The sequence below is a fragment of the Equus quagga genome, unplaced genomic scaffold, assembly GCF_021613505.1.
Source record: "Equus quagga isolate Etosha38 unplaced genomic scaffold, UCLA_HA_Equagga_1.0 251_RagTag, whole genome shotgun sequence".
Taxonomy (NCBI): Eukaryota; Metazoa; Chordata; class Mammalia; order Perissodactyla; family Equidae; genus Equus; species Equus quagga.
Window position 1 is genome coordinate 977214 of NW_025799859.1, and position 27732 is coordinate 1004945.

The window sequence follows — 27732 nt, forward strand, 5'->3', positions numbered from 1 at the left end:
ATTTTCCTGACATTAAATATTTAGAATCTTACATTGCAGAAAATATTAATGAGTAATTAAGTATTTTTTAATTTTAAAGGTCAATAGCATTTGAGAACAGGATTTCATCTTGTTCACACATTCTAGTTATACTGAATTCTCATAAAAGTTCTTCAGAGTAATGGTTAAATATAAGACCACAAAAAAATCACTCTCTGTCTCCACTCATATATATATAGCATATATATAATATAAATATATATATATATATTTATTTTAAAAATTTGGTAGAAAGAGATTGTCAAATTATTTCCTACACCTTTAAGCAGAGTGGACTATAGACCAACACCATTAGGTGCCTCTTTCACTTCTTAAAATATCTACAGAAGTTCTTGTACTAACTTTATTACTTTTTCTAGAATGTAGTGCTTTTTAATTGAGTGAATTTTCTTTTTAAAATTAGCCTAAGCTCTTCCAACCAGATTATATAGATTTTCTTTTTTCTTTAGTGACTATGTTATGTTTTTTTCATCTTATTTCCATTACGTACTTTAACTTTCATTTTCTCCTACTTTAAAAAAGACAGTCCTCCACTTGAGGATTTCAAAAATATAGACATTATAGAACTTTTTCTATTCTTCTGATCTTTTGGGGGTGGTGGAGGGGGATGTTTGTAATTTATTTATAAGGTGGGAGGAAGTTTTTGGCTATTTACCATAGCCCAAATGATTCTCAGGGTTTTACAACTCCTGGATTAACTTTACTGAGCACAGAGAATTCAGAAACTCAAACTAAAAGAAATTCATAACATTGTAAAGTTTACTATGGTCCTCTGCAAAATCTAACTTAAATGCTATTTAAGAGATAACCTATTGCTGTTCTTAATTTAAATAATTTCCATTTGTCTGTAAACTAAACATTAAATATTAAATTAAAAATGACAAATATGCATTTTAATCAGTGATTTTCTTTTTCCTCCTAATTGCAAGAATTAGGGTCCTGACAGCCTCTTTTATTGAAGCAGAACAGCGTTCAGTAGTGATAGTATTTGTTGAATAATAATGCGAGGGAGGTCCTAAGATGAAAAGCAGGAAATTACACATTTTAGAAACTATTGCTTTTAGATAAATTTTGTTTTCCTCGATTCCGTAATTTTATTCCTTCCCCATTAGAGGTCTAAACTTTATGTTTAGGAGCCTTTTTGTGCTTTAAAAAAAGTAAATGATAATTTGTTCATCTAAAAAATATAGAAAAGAAATGTGATTCTTTTTAAAATGAGAATGAACACTTTTATTCCTATCTTAAATTGCAGCAGATAGTTCTCTGGGTTGGATAAGACCCCGTTACCTGTGTGTTTGGACTAGTATGTTCCAAACCTGGGGATTTTAGAATGATTTTTAATATGTTTTGAGATATTTAATTTTCCAAGTAGATGAGCTTCTCTATCCATCTGTTTCTTATTCTATGCTAAAGCCTCTTCATCAATGTTATGGTCCATAGTGGCAGCCACTATGGAGGATCCTCAAAATTGAAAGTAGAACTACCATACAATCCAGAAGTTCCACTTCTGGGTATTTATCTGAAGAAAATGAAAATGATTCAAAGAAGTGTATGCTACCCTGTTTATTGAAGAGGTGTTATGCTCTCTGTAGCATTAGTACAATAGCCAAGATATAGAAGAAACCTAAGTGTCCATCGATAGATGAAGGGATAAAGAAAATGTTGTATATGTACATATACACAGTAGAATATTATTCAGCCATAAAAAAGAAGGTAATCTTGCCATTTGTGGCCCATTTGAGGGTATTCTGCCTAGTGAAATAAGTCAGACAGAGAAAGACAAATACTGTATGATCTCACTTGTATGTGAAATCTAAAAAACAAAACAAATAAACAAAACAGAAACAGACTCATAGATACAGGAGACAAACTGGTGGTTACCATCGGGGGAGGAGTTGGGGGGTGGGAGAAGTAGGTGAAAGGGACTAAGAAGTACGCACTTCCAGTTATAAAAGTAATCAGTCATGGGGATGTAATGTATTGCATAGGGAATATAGTCAATCATGTTGTAATAACTTTCTATGGTGACAGATGGTGACTAGATTTATCATGGTGATCATTTCATAATGTATATAAATATCGAATCACTATGATGTACGCTTGAGCTAATAGGATGTTGTATGTCAATTATACTTCCAAAAAAAAAAAAAACCCTCTTGTGAGAGATGCCCTCCCTATGCTCAGAGGAAAGGAGCATCCTTATCTCCAAAGATGAAACAGAGGGACTCCGAGAATCAGAACAAACAGGCCTTGCTAAGTTTCTCCCAGTTTACTACATTAACCTCATACTCCTTGACCGGTCATATTTCTACATGACTGCCCACTCTTCATCAAACTTAGCATAAACATACTCAGGTTTAACTGTTTCTTCCGGTCTTCATTTCCTTCTGAAGTCTCCCATGTTATGAAATTTAAATAAATTTGTATACTTTTCTCCTGTTAAAAAAATCATGGTCCAAGATCAAGAAAACTTAACTAGAAAAAAAAATTACAAATGTAGACTCAATAATCCATTCATTCATTTCGCAAATATTTATTCAGCATCTACTGTTTTCCAGGTGCTGGGCACTTAGTGAACAGGGTAAAGTATTTGGATGATGCTAGAGAGGATGAAAATAAACAAACTGATGTACACTCTCTTGTCAGGTATTGATCTTTTCCAAGTGTTACAAACAAACAAACAAGAAACAAGTGACGGGGTTAGAGTGATTGCAACTGTGCTGAACAGATGGTGGTCTTGGAAAGGGCTTTGAGAATAATGAAGTGAGGAAGCAAGCCACGTGGATACCTAAGGATCAGCGAGGGAAGGGCCTTGAGAAGGTGTATCCCTGAATAAGAAGGAGGCTTGAACAAGTGTCTAGGCTCACAGAATGAAGAGAGAGTAGTGAGGAGAGGAAGCAAAGTCCAACCAACAGGGTCTTTAGATTTTATTCTGCGATGCAAAGCCATGGGAGGATTTTAAGGAGGAAAGCATATTTTTATTTCCTAAGATTGTGCTGGATTTTGTATGGAGAATGCATAGAAAACAACAAAGAAGTAAAGCAGGAAAACCAGTTAGGAGGCTGTTATAGTAGCTTAGGTGAGAAATGATGGTAGCTTGCACTAGGAAGTTAGTGACAAAGGAGATGGGACATGGCTCGATACTGGATAGATTATGAAGATATTGCCAACTAGGTTTGCTGATGAATTGATTTTCAGATGTGAGAAAAGGATTTCAGGATGACTCCTGGGCTTCTGGTCTGGGGCAGTGTGATGCTGTTACTGAGATGCGGACGCTGAGGAGAGAACTGAGCTGCATAGAGGAATCTTGAGCTCAGTTATGTACGTTACGTGTGACTTGCCTGTCAGACATCTAAGTGGAGATATTCACTGATCCGTTGGATGTATGATTTCAGGGAAGAAGTCAGGGCTGGAGATATGGGAATGGATGTGGAGAAATGAGAATCATGAAGCATGGTAATTAAAGCTGGGGGACTAGACAATTTCACTGGGGGAGGAGTGAGTAAAGCTAGAGAAGAAAAGGAATCTGAGGACAGGGCTGGAGATATATTAATCCATAGGTCAAAATGAGAAGAAATCATAGAAAATGTGACTGAGAAGAAGTAGCCAGTGAGAAGTTAGAAAATGAAGAGATATGGTGTCTCTGTCCCAAGTGAAAAAAATGATTAAGAAGAAGGGCGTGGTGGAAGATTTGACCAACAACCCAGGAATGTGAAGGGGTATTGAGCACATGATTCTCTTGAGGTAATAAGATGATTTTCCATGAGGTGATGACAAAGTGGTTCTAAAATTACAAGAATGTGTCCATAATACCTTCAGAATCAGGGAGGGCTTGGCAACTGCATAGACGGAAGCTACATAAATATGTTCTTATTTTAGGCTGTGTCTATATGAATGGATTGTCCTCGTTGGGGAATCTGAGGCAGGTTACCAGACTAATTACTACCTTTCTTCTTTACAGTTCATCATACAAGAAGTGCCCCTTTCTTCACTGCAAGACGCTTAGGAAAAATGACAACAGATATAGCTGCTTTTCTTTGAATAATGCATGTGTTACCTGAAGAAGCCAATGTGGGGAATAACCCAACCTCATCTGCTTAGAAATAGGCACATCCATATTCTGGTTTACAGAGAGTTTCAGTGTGTTGCTTGAACCATGTGAGAAGTTGTCTTTCAATCTGTAGAAGTCAATAGAAAGAGGCACACTCATATCTGTATGTATATGTAGGTATGCATCTAGGGACATCGACACTGTAGGAGTTAGAGTTGCTTTCAGCTCATGTAACAAAACACACAAAAAAGTAGCTTAAAACAAAGGGGTTTATTTTTCTCACAAAGCAGAACATCCAGAAGTTGACCATCAAGGACTGTTGCTGCAATTCCACGATGGCATCTGTCTCAGGCTTTTTCTGCATCTCCACTCCATCATTCTTAGTGGGTGGTGTTTATCCCCATGGTCTCAAGATACCTCTGGCACCTCCAGGCATTGCATCTGTGTTCCAGGCAGGAATAATAAGAAAGGAGCCAATGGCAAAGGACCACACTATCACTTCCGTCTTTGGGGTTTTATATTTTTATTGGAAAAGGGAAGTCCCCCCTCATCCTGATACTTGTGCCTTCAGATCATTGGCCAGATTTGTGTCATGTGGCCACCCTTATTGCAAGGAAGTCTGGGAATATGTTTTTTTCTTTTTTAACCAGGCAGGTGGACATTCTTAAAAAGTTACAGTTCTAGAAGAAAGAGAGAATATAGCAGTGTCTGCCACAGCTAGCAAGTTGTAGTTTTGAAGGTTTCGGTGAACCTGTTTCAAGTCCTCTTTCTATTATATGCTGTAGCAAGATTTTGCTCAGAGACATGTAAAATATTTGTATGCACTTTGGGCAAAGTTTTCTGTGACTTCATTTTGTGATTCAAACCTATTGCAATTATTAATATAGTAAGCCAAAAACCATGTGATGGACTATTTTTATGGTATGCTTGCAGGCACCCCATGCTTATATTTGACATAATTTAGGATTCCTCAGAGCTAGGTGCATGGAGGAAGAGGCCGGAGGTTAAAAGCCTTGAGGAAGTTGCTAAACATCATACCATTGTGAGTCCAGAGGTTACTCTCTCATAAAATAGAGATGATAATACCTGTTTTCTCCTTCACAGGGTCAGTGTGAATCTTTAATGGTACAGAGTGCTTCTAGCTCTTCAGAACTATGCCACAAAGTCACAAGACTGGGAGGTTGAAAAATCATCTCCCCTCCCTTTGCCGTAGGACAGAATTGCAGTCAAACCATTCCTTAAATTTTGCTGGAATATGGTTTTCTCTGAGTTTTGGGAGAATAATGACAATAGTAACAATGGCAACCCTTCAGTGAGTGCTCACTCTCTGACAGTGCTCATGTAATACTCTCCATCCATTATTTCATCCCTTCCTTACTCCCTAAGGGTTATGGGGTGACTGTCCCCATTTTGTAGATGAGGACCCTGAGCCTCTGAGTCCGGGTGACCTGCCGTGATCACCACGTGTGATGCAATGAACAGATTGGGCTTTGGTGACAGGTGACAGGCCTGTTTTGTAATCCGGTTTGATGTTTTCTGGCTGAGGTGACCTTGGAATAATTATTTAACATCCTGAGTGATCAGCATCTTTTACGTCTGAAAAATAGGAACAATTGCTCAGACTATTATGTGAGGGTTAAGTGGATGATATGTAAATTGCCTTGCCCAAGCTGCTGAGAGACCCTACTGGAGCTGTAAAGGATCTGCATTTTCAGGGATATGAAAAGTCTTTGCTTGTGTTGATATTGGGTTACAGTGTTAGTCTCGTTCCAGAGGAAGCCCATTGAGATTGCTTGCAAACAACTTACTACGTCTGTGACCTTGGGCTTGTCACTTAACTCTCCAGGCCTCAGTTTCCTCATCTCTAAAATGGGGGAAAATACTTGATAGGGCTGTGGTGAAAGTTAATGAAATACTTAGGTCAATATTTTATATTGACAGACTTTGAAAGATAAAATGGGATGCACAATATTGCAATCCGAAATTAGGCAGATAGCTGAGAAAAAGCAAATGCTTCCATGGTTTCCCCAGCAGTGTTTAGTTAATAGTCACTTGCAACAGGCAACTGGTTGGAGTTGCCATCCCGGCAATTGAGTAGGTCCTGACAGTGGACGTCCTCTCCTCCAGCCCCTGTTACTTGGCCATCTTTACTGAGCCGTTGTCCCTGCACAGTCGCCATGAGATGGCACTATGGGGATGTGCATGGCCAAGTTTGCTTTTCTCCCACTCGTTGTTGTTCTTTCAGGCTGAAAGCAAATTGGAACGGTTTTTATTTTATTTTACTTTTTTAGGTTTTGTGCCCTTTAAATATTCAAGGACTTCACCGATAAGAATACATTTAAGGAAAATTCAATGCATATGAAGTGTAAGGCACATTTTTCATAGTTTGAATGGCCTTTAAATGATGAGAAAACTGAGGCTAACAGGAGAAACCGTGTTTTTTATTCCTCTTAGTATTCATCAGTTGAGAGCTAGCCTGGTAAATACATTTTGAATCCTAAGGTATATAGTAAATAAGTTGATTTGGAATCTCAGCAACCTTTATGATATAAATTATTCATGCTGTTGTGGGTAGCACATGTTTCCTGCATAATATGTATGTATATTTTGTCACAGTTGCAACATTTTTCCATTTGTGTTATACAAACAGAGGAGTGGACTCTCTAATTGTTTCTTGTTTCCTTGAATTTTGTTTATAGTGAACTCTTGTGTGGCTTCTCAAGTAATGGACACAAGAATGACTCCCAGTGTCTTCCAAGGGATAATCTAGTGAGTTTCAGGCATTTGGAGGAAAGAGATGCAACGTAGTGTAGTGGAGTGAGACAGCCCTATGTTCACATTCCATCCTGCACTTTCCATCCCTCAGCAGAGATTCTCATTTTACGTATGTATGTGACACACGCAGCATGGCAAATGGTGGAAGCTTCATCAAATCTAGTTTCCCATCCTCTGTCCTCAAGATTCTTGGGAAAAGGGAAGTAATGAGGTAAGAGTTATGGGTAATGCAGGTACTAAAAATGTGGGAGGGGTTTCAGGAATAAGATTACTGTGGCTTTCTAAATTGAGATGCTTTTTTTCATTCTCTAAGATCTGTATTTCAGATTTTTTTGGCAAGATCAGTCTTAGGTTTCCACTGACACTCTCCGTGTTAGTGATAGCTGGGAGAGGTGGTGACTGCAAGCATCCAGTAGGTTCCCCAAGCCATTCTTCCCCAGGATCTTCTGCTGAATGGTGGCTTAGGTGAACACAAAAAGAGCCTTAAAGACGTTGGGTCCCTTGCAGACTCAGTACGGGACTCTGGCCTGGTGAGGGAGCCTAAGAGGAGACCAGAGCTCAGAGCAGCCTGTGTTTAGGTAATTTTAATGGGTATTATTATTATTTTTTTGCAATTAAAATCCAAAAATTGATGCAGAATTGAAAATATTTATATATGAATTCTTGGCCAATCGTTCCAGCTCACATGTGGTCTCACTGGGACTCCTAATTCTTTTAACTCTCTTTTTGGTTCCCAGCTGTAGCCATTTACAGTGTAGCTAATATGCTTTTGGTCCTCCTTCTCTTTAGGTTGCATTTTAATGACTTGAATATGTTTTTAGATATCCTGGATGTATGTCTTCCACTAATGAGAATGGACAAAGTCAAATATACCCTGGTGATTTGCTTTCGTAGAAGAGGTGGCCTCAGCAGAGAGCTAGTCCTACTAGTTAATAACGTTATTATTAATAATAATAATGATAATAGCTTAAGATCAACTACCCTAAAACATAAATCATTGTTTTTATAAAAAATTCTCTTACATTGCAATGACTTAAAGCCATCATTATACCGAAGGCCACTTCAAGGCTTTCCCAGGGATATGTTTTTCAACTAATTTGCTTTGTAGGATTCACTAGAAAGTTACATTTATATTTTATGGGGGTAATATTTAGATTCTTTTCAGCTGTCTCAATGGAATCATTAGCAATGGTGTCTTCTGAAAAATGTCCAGACTAAAGTCTTTGTATCAAATCTACGTTATGAAGAATTAACCACCCATTTGTGTGTGTGTGTGTGCGTGTGTGCCTCGAGAAATTTCTGTGTTGGTTTCTGAGGAAAATAATGGCCTGGCTTCAGTCTACCTTTCAGCAGAAGTGGAGCGACTATGCATCGAGACAAAAGACTTAGGAAGACTTTAAAATATCCTGATACAATTTCTAAACCATTTGCTGTTGTGTTGCTTCCTAAAGAATGTGGATTTGGGTCTGAAAATTGTCTCACAGCCAGAACAATTTGGATTATGTGATAATATACTAACTTAAAAATACTTTTATTTGAGGAGGGGCTACCTCCTTCTGATTCACACAGAAATACCATATGAGCCAGTGATGGCCTTACAATAAACTAATTTAATAGCCATGTTGCCCAACCTTTAGTAAAAGCACAGTCCTGGTAAATCATATTCGGAGATGTTTGCTACAAGAAAATGTGGCCAGTTCAGTTCTCTAGGCCAGAGGTTTTTGTGCTGTGTCCAGTAATGCCTCAAAGATCCCAGGAAAAAGAAGACAAACAGTCAAGCAAGAGAGCCCTATTTTAGTTCAGCTGGAACATTCCACTTTTACACTTCTCAATATTGGTGTGCAATACAGAAATTTGAAGAAAAGCTTTTGTTTGCTTATCCACTTATTCTCTTCGTCCCTGGATCCAGACAGGCCATTAGAGAGCAGTATACTTGAACTCTGTTGCCTGACTCCTTGTAGAATCATTTTTTACTGATTTGTACTTTGCTACTGTACCCTTGGAGTGTTCTAGGAGGGCCCCGAGTCTCCACTGTATACACAGCTTGCCAATGGCGGTTTTATTTGATGAAGTGATGTATTCAGCACATTGCTCAGCACGTTGTCCGTATTTATGAGGACTCTTGGGGTAAATTCCATCAGTGCTTGGGAGCAGGGCAATGGCTTCCCTTAAAACAATAAGAAAAAGAAAAGATTATATAACTTTCCCCTTTGTACATGAGGGCTATAGTAGTTGCCACTTTTCTTTGGTCGCTAGGAAGCTCACCGTCAGATTTGCTCTCCACTTCTAGCAATTTTGTGGGTAAATATTTAGGGGCAATAGCTTCTTCCCTTGATATCCTTTTACTTTTTAATCCTTTTATCCCCCCTACCTTTGTCTCAATAGATTTTCCTAATATGTGTATTGTGGCAAGTTATCTCAGCTCTCCTTTACTCCAGATAGATTTTCTTGTTATCTTTTGGAAAAGGCTCCCTGGATATCTTGTAGGCACATCAGACTTAATAGTCTTTAAAGGAAATTCTTTTTGTTTTCCTTTTCTTTTGCTTTCTTTCTTTTTTTTTTTGTGGGGAAGATAGGCCCTGAGCTAACATCTGTGTCAATCTTCCTCTATTTTATGTGTGACACAACCACAGCATGGCTTGATGAGCAGTGCTAGGTCCGCGCCTGGGATCCAAACCCATGAACCTGGGGCCACTGAAACAGAGGGCATGAACTTAACCACTAAGTTCAGGAGACCATGCCCCTTTGTCTTCCTTTTCAAACCTGCCCCTCTTCTCATTTCTCCTCTTTGGTAAAGGGATCCCGTGGGTTCAGTCATCTGTTTGCAGTCTTCTTGTCTTTTTTATCTTCTCTCTCATGCATCCCAACCAATTGTTAACCAAATCCTTTATATACATCCTCTGCATTACCTTTCAAATCTTCCCTGATCATTGATTCATTCATCAATACTTGCCTGGACTATTTCACCAGTTTCCTAACTGATCTCAATTTCTCTGGTATCATCCACCAGTAATTCTTATGCACACTGGTGTCATAAAAAAGTCATTTGCTCTACTTTGATTCCTATTGTTATTATTTACAGAATGAAGCCCAGGTCCCTCACATGACATTCAAGGCTCTTTATAATTTGCTCCCCAACCTATGTTCTAAATTTCATCTCCATCCCTTCCTCCCTTCCCTTTGTGTCCTTCATAGCAGCCATGGGTCCACTCAGCAGTTCACAAACACAAATGCATCAGCATCTCATTCTCTCAGCCTGAAATGCCCTTCCTGGCTCCTTCAAGCCCTTGTTTCCCTAAGGTTCTTCTCAGTTATTACTTTGTGTGAGATTTCCCTCTCTTTTTTCTCACCACAGAAGAACTAATTGCCTCTTCCTCAATCTTTCCATCTCACTTTTTTAATACTACCCTTAGAGTATTCCTTGCCTTATTTTGGGCTTTGCTGTGTAGGCATATCTTTCTCACAAATCATGAGCTCCTCAAGGAGTTTGGCTGAGAAGAAGGAGGGACTATACCAAGTATCTGCTAACCCTGTTCTTGAAAACAAAAGTCAATTGACTGGGAGTTTGTGGAGTCCCTAGAATTGATAATACCTTCAATGGGTAAGGATTGAAAACTTGGCTAATTAACTGCTGATGTTAAAATGTTAATATTGCATGTACTTCCTTTATGGTAATAGAAAATTTGTAATGCCATCATGAGAAAGGTTCTAGCAGTCAAAGAGAGTTTTTATAATTTCTGTAAAGAAGAAACTTATCTGATTTTCTTTTTTCTTTTAGGAATAGGCAAGTCAAGAGATTGAAAATCTGAAGAATGTTTCCAAAGGGTAATCTGGCTGTCACTCACTGGGTATGGAGGAGCATGAGGAAGCTATTTCTACTGCTTTCTCTCTTGCTGTCCCATGCAGCTCATTTGGAAGGCAAAAAGGATAATCAGTTCATCTGGAAACCAGGTAGGAATGTCGTGACTGTTCCTTTGTCTCATTTTCATTAATGAGAAGAATATTCTTTCCATCCTTGTTCTTCTTCTTTGTGGAGTAGTGGGAATATCCAGAGAGAAAAAATAGACTCTTCTTCTTTATACTATAACTCACATTTGATTTTTATTCCTGCATGATTGTCATCTCCATTCGTGATGCTTGTTATCCTTCTGGATTTTCATGTTGTTGTCAATTAAAGTTATGATTTCCATAGTTACATCTGCTTCTCCTTCATCAAATGTATCACCACTGTACAGCACATTTGTAGCAAAAACGACATCTGAATTTAGCTGATATCCAGTTAAAAATGCTTTGGACCAGTTCTGAAGTCTCTTTCTTTTGGGGTATGAACTGGTTAGCTATTTATTATTGAATGCTTTTTAGCATAGATCTTGTATATCTAATTTTGGGAGCGTGAAAAATTATCCTAACAACTTGGCTCATTAGTTCTGACTATAAAGTCGCCTTAATGAGTTTTAAGATCCTTAGCAACCTTGTAAATAAGTATATGAGTAAGTTGAATTGAGATTTTGAGGCTTGTATATAGCTTATGTTCTTCTCTAAATATTTCATTAATTTGGCTGTGGAAAAGATATGTTAAATTTAATTTTAGAGGCTAATACTTTATTAACTGAGATTATGAGCCCCAAATATCTTGGCTCTTTGTATCACTGATATTTTTCTTTGCTCTAGATTTTAATTTTCTTAAAGTTTCACTATCAGATCATTTAAAATATTTATTACTGTTTCAAGAGTCCATTCTTGAAAATACAGAAAAATTAAACACTTAGTATCTTGGAATGAGAAAATGTGATGTTGTGGAAGATCTATGGTTCTCAAAGAGTTTTCATTTAGTCTTATCATCTGTAAATTAAATAGACTGCAAAAGTATTGTGTCAGCATGGAAATATGTATAAAAGTGATATTTGTAATATTTAAATGACTTTGAAAAAATGAAAGTGAATTATGCTTTAAAGTGTATTAAGTAAAAAACCCAGTGCCATTAGAGATACAGTCTGGAGGAAATTTAATTGCATTAAAGCCCCTATAAATTAATTCAATTGGAGCTCTAATACCATATTAGTGATTTGCATTTTTTACCTCACAGTAGTTTTAGGAAGCTCTGAAAATAGTTCTAAAATTTATTATTGCATTTCTGTGAATGGGGCTATTTTGTTTCAATCACAAAAGACTAAACATTTTCTCAAATCTCAGTAAGCACATTTATATGACTGTACGCCTGTCGAGTTGTCAAAAAGTGCAATTAAAATGGAAAGTAGCAAATCTGAAACACAAATGAGATGTGTTAAGAAAATGGGTCTATTTTGAAGCAAATTTTAAAAATGTCCGCTTTTCTAAATGTAGGTCATTGGAACAAGATGGCACAGACCCACTCCACAGTGGATGAACACCTTGATAACTGTCAAACTGAAGTTTCAGAGTGAAAATCCTTCTTATCAGACACATTGCATTGTTCAAAATGAATGTCTGCGTCATCACTCTCTTTTTCCCTGGTTTTCATTTCTTCTTTTCCTTCTTAATATGCCCTAGAAAAGGGTAATGTTAGATATTTTTCCTCTTTGGTCTCACTTCTAAATTATAAAATTTATTGCTTGCATATGACTAGACACTTCAGAAGTAGAAAAAATTTAAAAGTTACAAAATTAAAAGAAAAAGTCCAGCCGATGTATTCTGTTCTCCAATCTCTTATGTATCCTTCAGAAATTTCCTTACGCATATAAATGCATCTCTATGCGTATTTATATATATAAATCACACAAAACACACACACACACACACAAAGTATTGCTGTTAATAATTAGAGTTCTGCCAAAGAATAAATGGTACACACAAGGGAGGTAATTGAGAAGAGTTTAATAGAAAAACTATTTATGAAAGTGGGAAAGTGTGAGCAGGGTTTAAGAACAGCTACAAGGAATTATGGATTGTCCTGAGCTAGTATCAATCTTTATGACTTCTGGGTCTGCAGGGGAAACAAAAGGAAGTGGGTTCTGGAATCTGGAGAGAAAACTTTATGGAGAGGATGCCTGACAGATGCTGTGGCCTTTAGAGGGATATAACCAACCTGCAGTGAAAAGTAGGAAGGGGGCCAGGAGACTGAACAGCCCTTGCTCCCACATCCCTGCCAGGGCTCCCCTTGGCTGAATCCAACCAGAAGCCACAAGGCAAGGGAGCTCATTGATGTATCCGTACAGAGTGGCCTGCTGGGCAGGGAGCAAAGTGGAGAATGTGGATCTGAAAATGACTAATTCATACATACATATATGTTCATATATACACACACTTTGCTTCGTACAGTCAGAATCATGCTTTTATCGTATAGCAATGTCTTGATGAACATGACATATTAGTGCACATGGATCAATTTCATCTTTTAATGGTTGTATAGTATTTGTTTTTTTATTTTTATTCAATAATTTATTTAACCAGTGCCTTTTCGCTCTATGTTTCTTCTCCTGTTGCTTGGCATTTCAGTGGTTTTTAGTTTTTTGCTACTGTAAATAATGCTGACATGAACGCAACATTATTTTAAAGGTAAGCAATAAGCCAATTTGAGGAGTCCTATGCTCTAGAGCAATTCTGGGTCATCACTTTCAAAGACAACCTCAACATCTTAGAATCTGTTACCTGCTTATGTATGAATTTATTATATTTAATTTGGATTTTTTAAGAAACTGTATTGCAGTTGAAATTAGCTGTATTTTTGAAGTATGTTATCAGATCCAATACCTCAGGTCCAGTGTAATCTGGAATTTGAATGGATTTCCATGGAGACCCAGATAAATATACTTTTTTTTTAGAAACCTAGAAACCATTCTCTGGCTTTAGATTTTAGTGTCAACCACTTAAGTGTCAACACTTTGCTGGTGTCTGTTGTTTTTCCCCTGAGTCCATAGGTTAGATATTAGTCAACCTCATCCAAATTAGAGGCATTTACGAGTGAGTGCTGGCTTTGGAAAAACAATGGCTTGATGAATACTAAGTGAATGATATATTATGTTGCTAGGGATTTGTGTACTGAGTGAGAGTCTGGTGAACTGTAGACTGTGGGGTCACTGATCTGACAAGGCTGTTGAATGCCTGTCATCGTTGTGATGAGATCCTCTGATCTATATTTACTGTCAGGCAATCTGTCATTCATGCCAAGAAAGAAGGATCATGTCAGCAAGAGTATCAGATAAGGAGTGATGTTGCTAGTTGTTTTAAGTAGATATGTAACTATTCATGTCTGCATGGTTTGTAGAGATGAACAGATCATGCTCTCTAGCCACAGTAGCCAGTGGTCTCTTAAAAATATTCCTCACTTTTTGGTTCTAAGAGGTTCATTCATTCCACTAAGACTTGTCTAGTCCTTGCTATCTTTCAGACATTGTTATAAGCATGTGAGATAAGTTAAGATTAAAAGAGACAAATCCACAGTCCTCATGAACAGGGTAATAAACATGATCAAGAAGTTAAATACAGAGTATGTCAGATGATGGTAAGTGCTCAGGAGGAAGGATAAAACAAAGAAAAGGGATATACAGTGAAAGATGAGAGACTGAAACTTTAAGTAGGTGGGCTAGAGGATGCCTCACTGAGGAAGAGCATTTGAGTAAAGACCTGAAAGAAGTGGGAGAGCCAGGCATGGGGATGTTGAAGTGAAGAATATTCCAGATGGAGGAAACAAGGACAAAAGGCCCTGAAGCAGGAGTGTGTGTGGCATGTTTGAGGACCAGAGAGGAGGCCAGCCTGCTGGAACAGAATGAAACATCAAGGACAGTGATTGCAGATCGAGTCAGAGAGGTAAGGGTATGTCCTCGCAGGTTGAAAAACAATTTTGGCTTTCTCTGGGTGAGATAGAAAGACATTGGGGAGTTTTGGAGAGTAATGACATGATCTGACTTTCTTTTTAATAAGATTTTAGTAGGATCATTGTGAGTGGTCAGTTGAGAATGGTGGAAGCAGACCAGTTAGGAGACTACTGCAGAAATAAAGAGTGTGATGATAATAGCTTGAACCAAGGTCATGGCAGTGAAGGTGGTGAGAAGGGGTTGAATTTTGGATATATTTAAGCCCATAGTTTTCAACTAGGGGTGATTTCCCTCTGCAGGAGACATTTGGTAATGTCTGGAGATATTTCTGGTTGTCACAACTGGGGTGTGCTACTGACATTTATGAATAGAAGCCAGGGATGCTGCTAAGCATCCTCAGATGCACCAGACAGCCCCCTACAACAAAGACTTATCAGGCCCCAAATGTCCCAAATTGTGCCCAGATTGAGAAACCCTGATTTAAGGTAAAGCTGTCATGATTTACTGATGGGGGGTGGGTGGCAGGGGGCAGGGAGGGAAAGGGTGATACTGAGGCTTTGCCCTGAGCAATTATGAGAGTGGAGTTGCCTTCATTTAGTATGTGCTGACTGGAAAGGAGCTGGTGTGGAGCGAATATTAGGAACCTGGGATTGGACATTTTAAAATTTTGGCTTTCTGGAAATTCATGTGGAGAGGTTGACCAGGCAGTCACATATTTGGGTCTAAATTCAGGAGAAAGATCTCTACTAGAGATGTAAATTTGCAAGTCATTAGCAATGAGGTAGAATTTAAATGTGCAGCCTTAGAAATGAAGAAGTGGCCTTGAAATTTGTGATCCTGCTTATGTATAGGGTAAGTTTCTAATGTACTTCCTTTGGGCTAAATGACATTTAAAAAACTTATTGTGGTAAAAGATACGTAACATAAACTTTACCATTTTAACCACTTTAAAGTATACAATTCAGTGACATTTAGTATATTCACAGTGTAGTAGCAACATCACCGCTATCTGGTTCAAGAACATTTTCATCACTCCAAATATTGCATTTTGCAAGTGAGTTTATAAAAAGACGGAAAAACAAATTTTGTTGTGAATAACAAGGTCTTAAAGAAAAAAAGTCTTTATTTATCTCTCTGTGAGAGCTTCTTTTAATAGTCTTGTCATCCTAAGAGATCACTCAAGTATGCTAGAACAAGCTAAAGCTTTCTACACAGGCAGACCCACGTTCAAATCCTAAGTATCTAAAGAGGAGTGAGTGATTTAATGTCTCTGAGCCCCATTTATCCCATCCAAAAATGAGGATAGTAAACACTTCACAAGACTGTCTGAAAATTAAGTAAAACAATATATGGAAATACCTAGTGTATAGTGGCTCCTCAATAAATGTTAGTTACTATTTTTATCATTATTATATAAAAATTGACGTTTGAAATATTTATTCTTGTTTTTGTGCTATACCATTTTTCCTTACTTTTCTTCCTCAGACACACAGAAAGGAGGAGATCAGTTTGACAGCTATATATACTTTATTAATAAATGGTCATAGGTAATTTTACTGACTTTTTAGGTCTAAAACTTTCTTTCTATATGGCAGATTCTTGGAAAGTTTTAATTTTAGTACCTCCTTCCCAATGATTAAAAAGGTAAGAATAATGACCTATGTTCTGAGGACAAAGTAGATAAGTTGGAATTAGTGTTTTTGGAAGGAAAAAAAAAGCGATTATGACAATAACATAGTATAATAAAAAAGGATCTTACATAGGTTAATATTTAATTATAGTTTAAATAATAATGTTTTCAGTGTTGAAATACTCTAAGGAAAAATATATTTTTTAAAAATTTAGGAATCTTAGAGAAAAATAAAATGTTCTTAGGAGAGAGCTAATCTTTTGAATATGTGCTAGAAGTCCATGAAATATTTCTTCTGGGAATTTGACTACATTGAAATAATTTTAATTACTTCTATGGATATTAATTCATCTTAGAGGCGTGTGTATAATAAACTCTCAGTGGTGGTGTTTCTGTGATATCAAAAAGTATAGACATACATGGCATGGGATTCACTGCTAAAAATTCCGATTACTTTTCCTTAGAGACCACAAATACTAATTTTATAATGCTTCCAACAAGTCAGAAAAAGTCTACATTACCTAAATAATATAAATAAATTACTTTGCTTCTTTTTTTTCTCTAAATAGTACTATAATGTAGGCTCCCCAAGGACAGGAATTTTGCTGATTTTGTTTGCTGATATATTTCAAGTACCTAGAATATAAATAAGTGTTACATAAATATCCCCAGCACATTAAGTACTTGTAGGATTAGGGGCACTGTCTTTTGGGGGGTGTGTGTGCCAGCATGTGTGCATGTGTATATGTGTGTGTGTATTTAGGAGCATTGAGAAGTGAGGAGACGGAAGAAATAGAAAGTATGATCCCCGTTATTCTGGAACTTGATATATATATTAAGGAAAGAATATAAATGAATGAAAGCAAAAGTCAACTTATAAATCAGTAAATGTGGAAATAAATGATCCATATTTTCATGTTACTTGGTTCTAGTACCATTTCTGCTTTTTTTTTGTTTTCCCGAGGAAGATTAGCCCTGAGCTAACTCCTGCCAATCCTCCTCTTTTTTGCTGAGGAATACTGGCCCTGAGTTAACATCCATGTCCATCTTCCTCTACTATATATGTGGGACACCTACCACAGCATGGCTTGCCAAGTGGTGCCATGTCCACACCCGGGATCTGAACTGGAGGACTCCAGGCTGCCAAAGCAGAATGTGTGAACTTAACCGCTGCACCACCCAGCCGGCCCCTCTAGTACCATTTCTGATCATCTCTGGAAAAGATGTTGAATATATGTTTTATAAAAAGTAATAGGTACACATAGTTAGAAATATAACTTTTACTGCAGTTTTTATGATGAGATGTTACAGTTGCATGTTGTCTCCCGGTTCATTTCCACAGAATCAGCAATTTCAACTCTTCTTGCTGTTTATTCTGATGTTCACCTAGTATTCCTAAGTAACATGCTCCTTATTAGTATTTCTTGATTTATGAGTATTGGATATTTCCTATTGATTTTCTGTTATGTGAGGTGAGGATTTATCTCTCATTTTCCTACCCCTTTCCCACCTTACTACCTCCCTTCAAAATTGTGACAGCAAAATATTGAAATCAATGAGTAGTGCTTATGTTATTATTTCTGCATAGATATTGTTCTCTGCAGAGCCAGGCAGTGTACTGTGCTTCTGCATCCTTTCTTTTCAGCTTTTTGTTTTACGTGGAAATAAAAATTGCCTCATTGTTTCTTTTTCCTCACCTTCTTTGATTCTACTGTGGCTTTCCTCCTCAGCTCCACTTGATGTCTCACATGCCCATTATTGATTTTTTGAAACATCCAAGCACTGTTTGAAACATCCAAAAACTGTAACATGTTTTTCTTTGGGAGACGTTTCTACAGCCCTTTATCCTCTCAGTTGAATCTTGACTGCTGCACAATTCTCATCTTTGGCACATCCCTTCATTTTCTCATCTTGAACCCCTTGTCCCCTGTTCTGCTTCTCTTCCTTGCCTTTATTGCTTTATTTTCTAAAACTGCTAAAATAGGGCACATTGGAAGTAATTTTTCATGTCTGAAAGGGTCTCTGTGCTCGCTATATACTTGACTGATAGCTTGGGTGTGGAGTTCAAGGTTAAAAAGCACTTTTCCTTCAAAAGTTTGAAGGTTTTGCTCCACTGTATTCCAGCCTCCAGTGTTGTTACAAGGAAGTTTTTGTCATTCTGAGCTCATCTGTTTGTATTTTACCTGTTTGTTTTCTTCTTTCTATTCATGAAGTTCTGATATTTCATGATTATATACTTTGAGGGCAGTCCTTTCTCCCCTTTATTTTTGCTGGACATTAGGAGGATATTTCAATGAATATGCTTATGCCCTAGAGTTCTGAGATTTATTTTTTATATTATTTCCCCCCGCTGTTGTCTCTTATCCTTCCAAAAATCCTTAGACAGATGTTTCACCTCTCTAACTGATCTTCAATTTTTAGATATTTCCCCTATGTTGCCTTTTGTTTGTAGTTTTATTCTAATTACTAAAATTTTTATTCTACTTTATCTCTCAACTCTTCCTTTGAATATTTTTTATTTCAACTATAACATTTTAAATTTCTAACCTCTCTTATTTGTTCTACGATTTTTTAAAAAATTGCATCTCCTTTTGTAGCTGTAGTGTCTTTTCATTTAGATGATGTTAATAATAATTTAACTTTTTTCCTTCTCTTCTTTACTGCATGGATGCTTCCTCTAAATCTCTTTTTCTCTTTTGTTCATTTATTTGTTTGCTCATGGCCTTTGATGTGGGAACGTTCTTCTAATGTCTATTGATTATTGGCTCTCTTTGCTGCTTCTCATTATTGAGAGTGAACCACTGAAAACCAATTGGGCCTTCTGTGTGCCTGACTCAGCTGCTGGGCTTCACTGTCAGGCTTTCTGAGTGGTGAGCTGGCTTTTGTACTGGAGGATGAACTCCTCAAAAATATATGTCTATCAGTGCCTAAAGGTCTTTTCTCTGGGGCTTATTAAGGGTATTATTTAAGGTGAAATCTAAGCTGCTATAGCAAAGATGTTCCCAAGTACAGTGGCTTAAAAACAACAGCAGTTCCTATCTCTCTTGTGTGAAGATCTCATAGTTAGTGGTCCAGATTAATCAATGGTTCTGCTCAATGTGTTCATTCACCCATGCAGTTTTCTTCCATCTTATGGAAGGTCATTTTCCTTCCCTGCCCATCCAAACTGGATTTCAGGCATTTTCATGTTCCAGTTGATGGAAAGGACACAGAGCTGAAGCCTAAAACAAAGGATTTCAAACAAGTGACATAGAAGTTCCATACATGTTCCAATTCACTATTGCTGTGTAACAGCCCACTCTGAAATTGACTTCAAACAATAACAGTCATCAATTTGCTTCACGCATCTAAGGGTGACTGGGCCAAGCTAGATGTTCTCACTTTGGGTCTCTTATGCCATTGCACTGGGATGGTGGAAAGGGCTGGGTCATTTGGATGCCTTCTTCACTTCCATATCTGGCACCTGGACTGGAAAGAGTCAAACAGCTAAGGTTGGAATAGCTGGGACTCTTCAGGTCTCTCTTTCTCTCTCTCTTTGCAGTCTGTCCACATGGTCTCTCCATATGGAGGCTTCAGGGTTACCAGAATTCTTATGTGGTAACTGAAGGCTCTCAGAGCAAGTTTCAGAAGAGAAACAGCAGGAGTTGCATGGCTTTTTCTAACCTAGCCTAGGATCTGTGCGTGATTATTTCTGCCACATTCTGTTGGTTACAAGAGAGTCCCTAAGGAGGGAGCTTAGATTTCACCTTTTGATGGGGAGAGTGGCAAAGAATTTGCAGATATATGTTTTAAATTGGCCATGATCCATCACTTCTGGTCACATTCCATTGGTAAGAATGTGGTCAGTCACATGGTCACTCCTAGCAACAAGGGAAGGTGGGAAATGTAGTTTGTAGTTGGACAGCCATGTAAGAAGGGAAGGTAGATTTAGTCATGTCTGGATTAATCAGGGATCTCCAGAGAAACAGAACCAGCAGAACCCATAGCTAGCTAGCTAGCTAGCTAGCTTAATACATAGAGACAGACAGATAGATAAAGACAGACAGACAGACAGGGAGACATGGAGACAGAAAGACAGAGAGTAATTGATTATCAGGAATTGGGTCATGCAATTATGGAGGCTGAGAAGTCCCGCTATCTACTGTTTGGAGGCCCAGGAAAGCCAGTGGTGTTGTTCCAGTCTAAGTCCAAAGGCCTGAGAACTAGGGAAGCCAATAGTGTAAATACCAGTCTGAGTGCAGGAGAAGAACAATGTCTCAGCTCAAGTTGTCAGGCAGAGTGTGAATTCTTCCTTCCTCTGACTTTTTGTTCTATTCAGGCCCTCAACAGATTGAATGATGCCCGACCGGACTGGGGAGAGCAATGTGCTGTACCCAGTCTGCTGATTTATATGCTAATCTCATCTGGAAGCACCCTCACAGATACACTCATAAATAATGTTTAGCCAAATATCTGGGCATTCTGTAGTCCAGTCAAGTTGACACATGAAGTTAACCATCATAGCATCTTTTGAAATGAACCCTTCCTCTACTGCCTACACTGGGCTCCTGATAAAAGGATGAGGGCAGAGGTCTTGGCAGAAGTGGCTTAACATTTAGTCCTTAACATTTCACTTAGCTCCTCTCTTTCAAATAGGACACCTCATTATTGTTTTCTACTTTGTAAGCTCTCTTCAAAAACATTCTCTTGAGGAGTTGAATTTTACTGTCTGTTTTCCTGCAGAGACTGAGGAAGGGAGAGAGGAAGGGATCTGAGGGGCTAATTAATTCCATTTATAGACTTTTAGTTATTCCCCATTTCAAGCCACAAGCCTTACTCCTTTCTGGCATCTCTAGGTCCCAAACCTTCCCAGAGTTCTGCAAGTATAAATTGGCTTTCTCTGTTGTTGTTACTATACTCTTCTGTAGACAACTAATCTTCAGCTTCCTTTACATTGTCAAGTTGCTTACAGCTCCTCCATTTGCTCTCCATGTTCCAAAATTCATTGCTATCTGTTCTCCGCGTCTAACTCTATATTTTTGACCCTTGTGAGTTATGTCATTTACTGTCATTTAATGCCTTACTGTCACTTCGGTGGCCTATTAGGAGGGAATGAAAATATGTACAGGTGCCATGTCCCCCAGGTTAATGGGAAGTCTTCTTGGTCTTCCGAGACTGAGAATGAATGGGAAGACTTTTCGGTCACTTCTACTGCTGTCTATTTATTCTGGAATAGAAAGGGTGTTGAAATGTTAATTTTTCTGCCGACTGACTCAGATATTCTCTTTGAGCATGTGCTATAAAATCTGTCTATAATAAAATTAACAGGCCAACCAAACATTGCCCAGGTTAAAATTTTTAAAAATTTAATTTAAATATTCATTGTCTCTGTATGATTGGGGTCAGACTGAGCAGGATTGGTGATTGATATGGAAATGAATTCTCCCTGGAGGTCAGATTATCCATGGGGAAATTCCTTTGTGGCCACCTGGAAATGTCTCCCTTCAACTTTTTCTTCCATGGTAGAATTTTTTTGTTTTCTTAAAGATTGGCCCTGAGCTAACATCTGTTGCTTCCTTTTTTTTTCTTCTCCCCAAAGCCCCCCAGTACATGGTTGTATGTTCTACTTGTAGGTCCTTCTGGTTTTGCTATGTGGGATGCCACCTCAGCATGTCTTGATGAGCAGTGCTAGGTCCGCGCCCAGGATCTGAACTGGCAAAATGCTGGGCCATCGAAGTGGAGCACGCGAACTTAACCACTTGGCAACAGGTCCAGCCCCCCATGGGAGAATTTTGATACTTAACATAAGTTTGAATTATTCTTAACTAGGAAAATATAGGATTCCATGCAAAGAAATACAAATGTCAAGATGAAAACAAGTCAGACCTATCAAAGTGATATTGAAATGTGAGTTACAGACTAAAAGACACTATTATGAATTTATAAAGCAACCTTTAAAGCTTACATTATAAACATCTTCATGGTCATGACCTTAGCTACCATAAAGTACAGTCAATCTTGATTGGAACCAAATAAGAAAAAAAAAGCATACCTTCTTGTGGGTTGATTATGGATTTACTCAATTCACACAATTATTTTTATGTATCAACAAAGTTCCTCAAACTTTGCAACCACAGATGACATCTATGCTACAGATATTAGTTCCACGGATAATATCTGAGAAATAAGATATTTCTCAGTTAGAGAAATAATTCAAAAAGTGTACATTTACCACCACTCGTATGTACTACTCTCTTTAATTCTATGTACCGTTAAAGCTTATTTTCATAGCAAATGTATGAATATGAATGAACTATATCATCTTTTTGTTTCTTGTCTTCTTTAGAGTTACTATGGTAACCAAAGTGTGGTTCATGTAGGGAATGTACCCTCTTACATTGACTGTTTTAGCCCCAAAAGAGGAAAATGGAAAATAATAAGCTATTGTGGAAATACGTGGTTTTATCACCCAATGGTAGATTTCATTCATGGATACTCTTCACTACAAAAGTAACATAAGAAATGGTAAGAATAACATATGGATATGTTTTTTTGTGGATTTTTCCTCAGGGTTAATAATTTTTTAATTGAATGCAGCTGCTCAAAGATTTTTGTTGCTAAGTATATGTACTATGTTGAAAAGGAGTGGCTTCATTTTAAATCTTTTTTAGAAAACCATTTTGAGGCTTAATGACTTGGCATATTTTGTAGAGAATCGCAAACAATACAGATGCTGACACTACATCCTGGGTAGGGTGATAGAGTGGTTCAGAGCACAGACGCCAAGGCCAGACTGTCTGGGTGCTAAGCCAAGCTGAGTATGACCTCAACTTTATGCCTTTGATTTCTCATCAGTAAAATGGTAATAAATGAGAAAAATATATGTAAAACATAGCTCACTTTCTGTAGTACATATTCAAAGAAGATTTTTTGTACTTAAGGTAAATATTACATGACTAAAGTCATGTTAAATACTCAATTAATGCTACTTTTTTGTTGCTATTAAGTGGATGCTACCCTAAGAGCTTATTTTTTGTCCCTCCCAACTTCTGACATGTAGAATGCAATTTAGTTTGGATATATAGACATACAAATATGATGAATATCATTTCTCTCAAGAGGTCATTTGATATTCTTTTTCTTCACCTTAAGGTTTATCTTCAAAAATAAGTATTTTTAAAATTTCCATCTTATTGCTTATTTTTAGTGGCATTCCTCATGTGCCTGAGCTGTTTTAAATATTGGACCTCCAATAAATAGTGCCCCATCATTTTCATTCATAAAATTCTATTTTATTGTTTTTCAAAGCAAGAGCTGTGAGATTCTCTCAAAAATAATTACCAGGCAGAGTGCAGTCTCAAAGCTTTCTGAAGAACCAAGAATATGAGGCCTGTTTGATCAAACCTAGGTTTGAACTTAAATGGGTCCATTGGGTCGACTTCCTCCATCCTTAGACTTGAAATGAGAAAAAGCAAAGATGCAAGTGGCCCCTTTATGTTTGGCCATAAGGTCAAAAAATTATTATATTATGCTACCTTCTCTTTTATTTATCTTACATGGTCCTCATAACAGCCTGAGATGTTGTAGGCAAGGTAAGGAACAAGCTGAGTTTGAATAGCATATATATTAATTGATGGAACCAAGACTAGCCCAGTGCCCTTTCACTACTTGAATTTTCATTATGCAAAAGTCTTTGGTTTTCCTCTTTTGAAACTTTGAACTTAGAACTGCTTGTGATTTACCATTCTCAACAGAGAAGCTCATGAACCAGAAAAAATTGCCACCTTTTATATTTCTTCACATTTCATGTAAAATGGTTATCAGTTTGATGGTTGCTGATCCAGATAAACAAATGTTTTATGCCAAGTGGAGGCTTCTCTTTACAGCTTTCTACATTGTTACAACACTAGCAATTGTTAACATGAAGGGTTGATTATTTTTTAAATAATTTGTTTTTTGAGGAAGTTTAGCCCTGAGCTAACATCTGCTGCCAATCCCCCCCCCCTTTTTTTTTTGCTGAGGAAGACTGGCCCTGAGCTAACACCTGTGCCCATCTTCCTCTTCTTTATATGTGGGATGCCTGCCATAGCTTGGCTTGCCAGGCGGTGCATAGGTCCGCACCCGGGATCTGAACCAGTGAGCCCTGGGCCTTTGAAGTGGAATGTGCGAACCTAACCGCTGTACCACCCAGCCGGCCCCTAAATAATTTTATTGGAATATAGTTTATATGCCAAAACTTTACCCTTTGGAAAAGTGTATTTCAATTTTTACTACATTTTACCAAGTTGTGCAATCATCACCACAATCTAATTATTTTCAGTTAATCCCCATTCTTACCTCCAGCCTAAGCAACTGCTGATCTAATTTTTGTCTTTGTAGATTTGCTTTTTCTGGATATTCATATAAATGGAATCATACAAGATCTGGTCTTTTGTAACTGTCTTCTTTTACTTAGCATAATGTTTTTGAACTTCATCCATATTATAGCATATATTAATATTTATTCCTTTATATTGCTGAACAGTATAGTATCTATTGTATTGATGTAACCTTTTTTTAAAATCCATTCACAAGTGGATGGATATTTGGGTTGTTTCCACTTTTTTGCCTATTATAGATAATGTTGCTATGAATGTACATGCGCAAGTCTTGGTGTGGACATATGTTTTCATTTTTCTTGGAAGTGGAATTGCTGGGTTGTATTGCAAGTAGATGCTTAACTTTGTTTATTTTGACTGGTATGCAGTGTCACTTTATTTTTTATTGAGGTCACATTGGTTTATAACACTATATAAATTTCAAGTGTACATCATTATATTTCAACTTCTGTATAGACTATATCATGTTCACCACCAATAGTCTAGTTGCCATCTGCCACTGCGTTAGATGCTTAACTTTTTAAGAAACTGCAAACTAGTTTCCAAATTGGCCACAACTTTTAAATTCCCACTAGCAATATATGAGGGTTCGTGTTTTCCATATTCTTGCTAACATTTGTTATTGTCTATATTTTTGGTTAAATTCATTTTAGTGGGTGTGAAATAGTATCTCATTGTGGTTTTGACTTGTATTTTAATAATGACTAATGATGTCTTTTCATGTATTCATTGGCGATTTGTATATTTTCTTTATCTATTTAAATCCTTTTTGTGTTTTTAAATTGGGTTGTTTGTCTTTTTGTTATCAAGTTTCATTAGCTCTTTTTATGTTCTGCGTACAAGTCTTTTTTTGGATATGAAGTTTGCAAATATTTTCTTCCAGTCTGTAGCTTGCCTTTGCAGTTTTTAGTGGTATCTTTGAAGTGCATAAATTTTGAATTTTGAAGTCCAATTCGTCAATTTTTTTGTGTGTGTGGTGAGGAAGATTGTCCCTGAGCTAACATCTGTGCCAGTCTTCCTCTGTTTTTGTATGTGGGATGCCACCGCAGCATGGCTTGATGAGCAGTGTGTAGGTCCGTGCTGGGGATCCCAACATGCGAACCCCAGGCTGCTAAAGCAGAGTACATGAATTTAATCACTATGCCACCAGGTTGGCCCCCAATTTGTCAATTTTTTAATTTATGGATTGTACTTTTGGTCCCATAGCTAAGAAATCTTTGCGTTATTCAAGTTCTCAAAGATTTTCTCCTGTATTTTCTTCTGACATTTTTATAGTTTTGGCTCTTATATGTAGGTCTGTGATACATTTTGAATTGCTTGTTTGTATGGTGGGTAAGGCTCTAAATTCGTTTTCCTGCATATGGATATCCAGTTGTGCCAGTATCGTTTGTTCAGAAGACTATACTTTCCTCATTGAATTGTCTTGCCATCTTTGTGAAAATCAATTGGCCATAAATATAAGGACTTTGAGCTCTGTTCCATTGAACTATATGTCTGTTCTTATGCCAGTACTGCATTGTCCTGATAACTGTATCTTGATAACATTATAATAAGTTTTGAAATTGTAAGTGAAATTCCTCCAAATTTATTCTTTTTAAAAATTGCTTTTGCTATTCCGAGTCTTTTGCATTTCAGTTCCCATTTTAGGATTAGTTTGTCAATTTCCACATAAAAGGCCACTGGAATTTTGATAGGGATTATTCTGAATCTGTACATCAATTTAAGAAGAATTGCCATCTTAACCATATTGAGTCTTCCAATCCATGAACATGGACTCTCTCTCCATTTCTTTTATTTCCCCTAGTAATATTTTTAAAATTTTCAGTGTACAAGCCTGGTACTTATTTTGTTAAATTTATTCATAAGTATTTTATTAATTTTGAATTAATAATTTCATTTTAAGATTGTTCACTGTTAGTACAAAGAAATGCAATTGATTTTTATATACATCTTGTACCTTGCCATGATTGGTTATTGAGTTTATTATTCAGCGCTTGAGCTACTCCCTGATTGAAAATTGATGATACTAGGGTGTTACGTAGAATTTTCTGGACTTTCTGGATATTAAATGTAGGAGTAAAATTTACTTGCAGTATTTCCTGACAACAGAAGCTCATAGTGTGTTAAAACTCACTTGGGATGTAATAGTGGGGAACTGAGCCTTTTCATGATCACTGCTGCCTCTCATGTCCAGAAGTGCCTTATCATGGCTAGAGTCTTTTCATAGCAAACAAATCAATAGAGCAAATATCCTTTAAAGTAGCAATGAACCATGTTAAGAAAAATACCCTTAGTTAAATGAACAGACTATTAAGACATAGCAGAACCTGGCTAGTGTCTTTTAGCTTATATTGTTGAGAGTATGGTTTGAATGCGGAAGAGGTATTGCTTTTCTGTTTCTTAAAACTCGGTTTAAAGATCAATCCTGCAGTCTATGTCTGGTGCTGTATAATTCTAGCCCTTGAGAGTTAAATGTTTTGTTTTTGCTTTAATATTTACTATATTATGAATTGTTATATGGTTCAAGTAACTACTACTTATCATTCAACTATATGGTGCAAAGATGTTTGTTGCGTTCTTAAATGTGATTTTAAAACAGTCTTTTGACACTGAAACTTTTCTTCTGGGAAAAAATGCCAAGTTTTATAGGGTGGACCAATTGGACAATGTATTTCACTTAACATAAATCAGTTTTGTGCAGAACATGCCTATAGTTTCCAGTGAAGCACTGCTCTGTCCCGAAATAGTGGGAGGTTTTAAGAAGTTACAACGAGGTGAGAATCTTGTTCGTTGCCTTTCAGTCGGTTTATGTTACAGTTGTAAGTGGAGTTCCTAAAATTGCTGCTGGGGGAACTTGAAGATTATGACTAACTAGACATTCCCGTGTTTGATACTTACCAGCATTTGTGTTAAGTTCGGAGAATCAGATGGATTCTGATATTCCTACCCAGAATATTACATGTCGAATATTGTAAGTTGATGTTAAGATTCGATCATTGAGTAATTTAAACAAAGTATGAGTTGGACAGCTGTTAAACGTGTGGATAACATGCTGGTGGATACTTAGCTGACAGCTTTGGTAGTGCG

General features: G+C 37.2%; 1 protein-coding gene across 1 annotated transcript in view; it reads left to right on the forward strand.

Moving 5' to 3' along the window:
• Window positions 1–10677: 10677 nt before the first annotated feature.
• The window catches only part of LOC124233816 (thrombospondin type-1 domain-containing protein 7B), a 674290-nt gene continuing 657235 nt past the window's right edge, over window positions 10678–27732 (forward strand). The window contains exon 1 of the mRNA XM_046651040.1: window positions 10678–10816. Within this exon, the coding sequence (XP_046506996.1) occupies window positions 10678–10816 (139 nt within the window). The remainder of the gene's footprint in view (window positions 10817–27732) is intronic.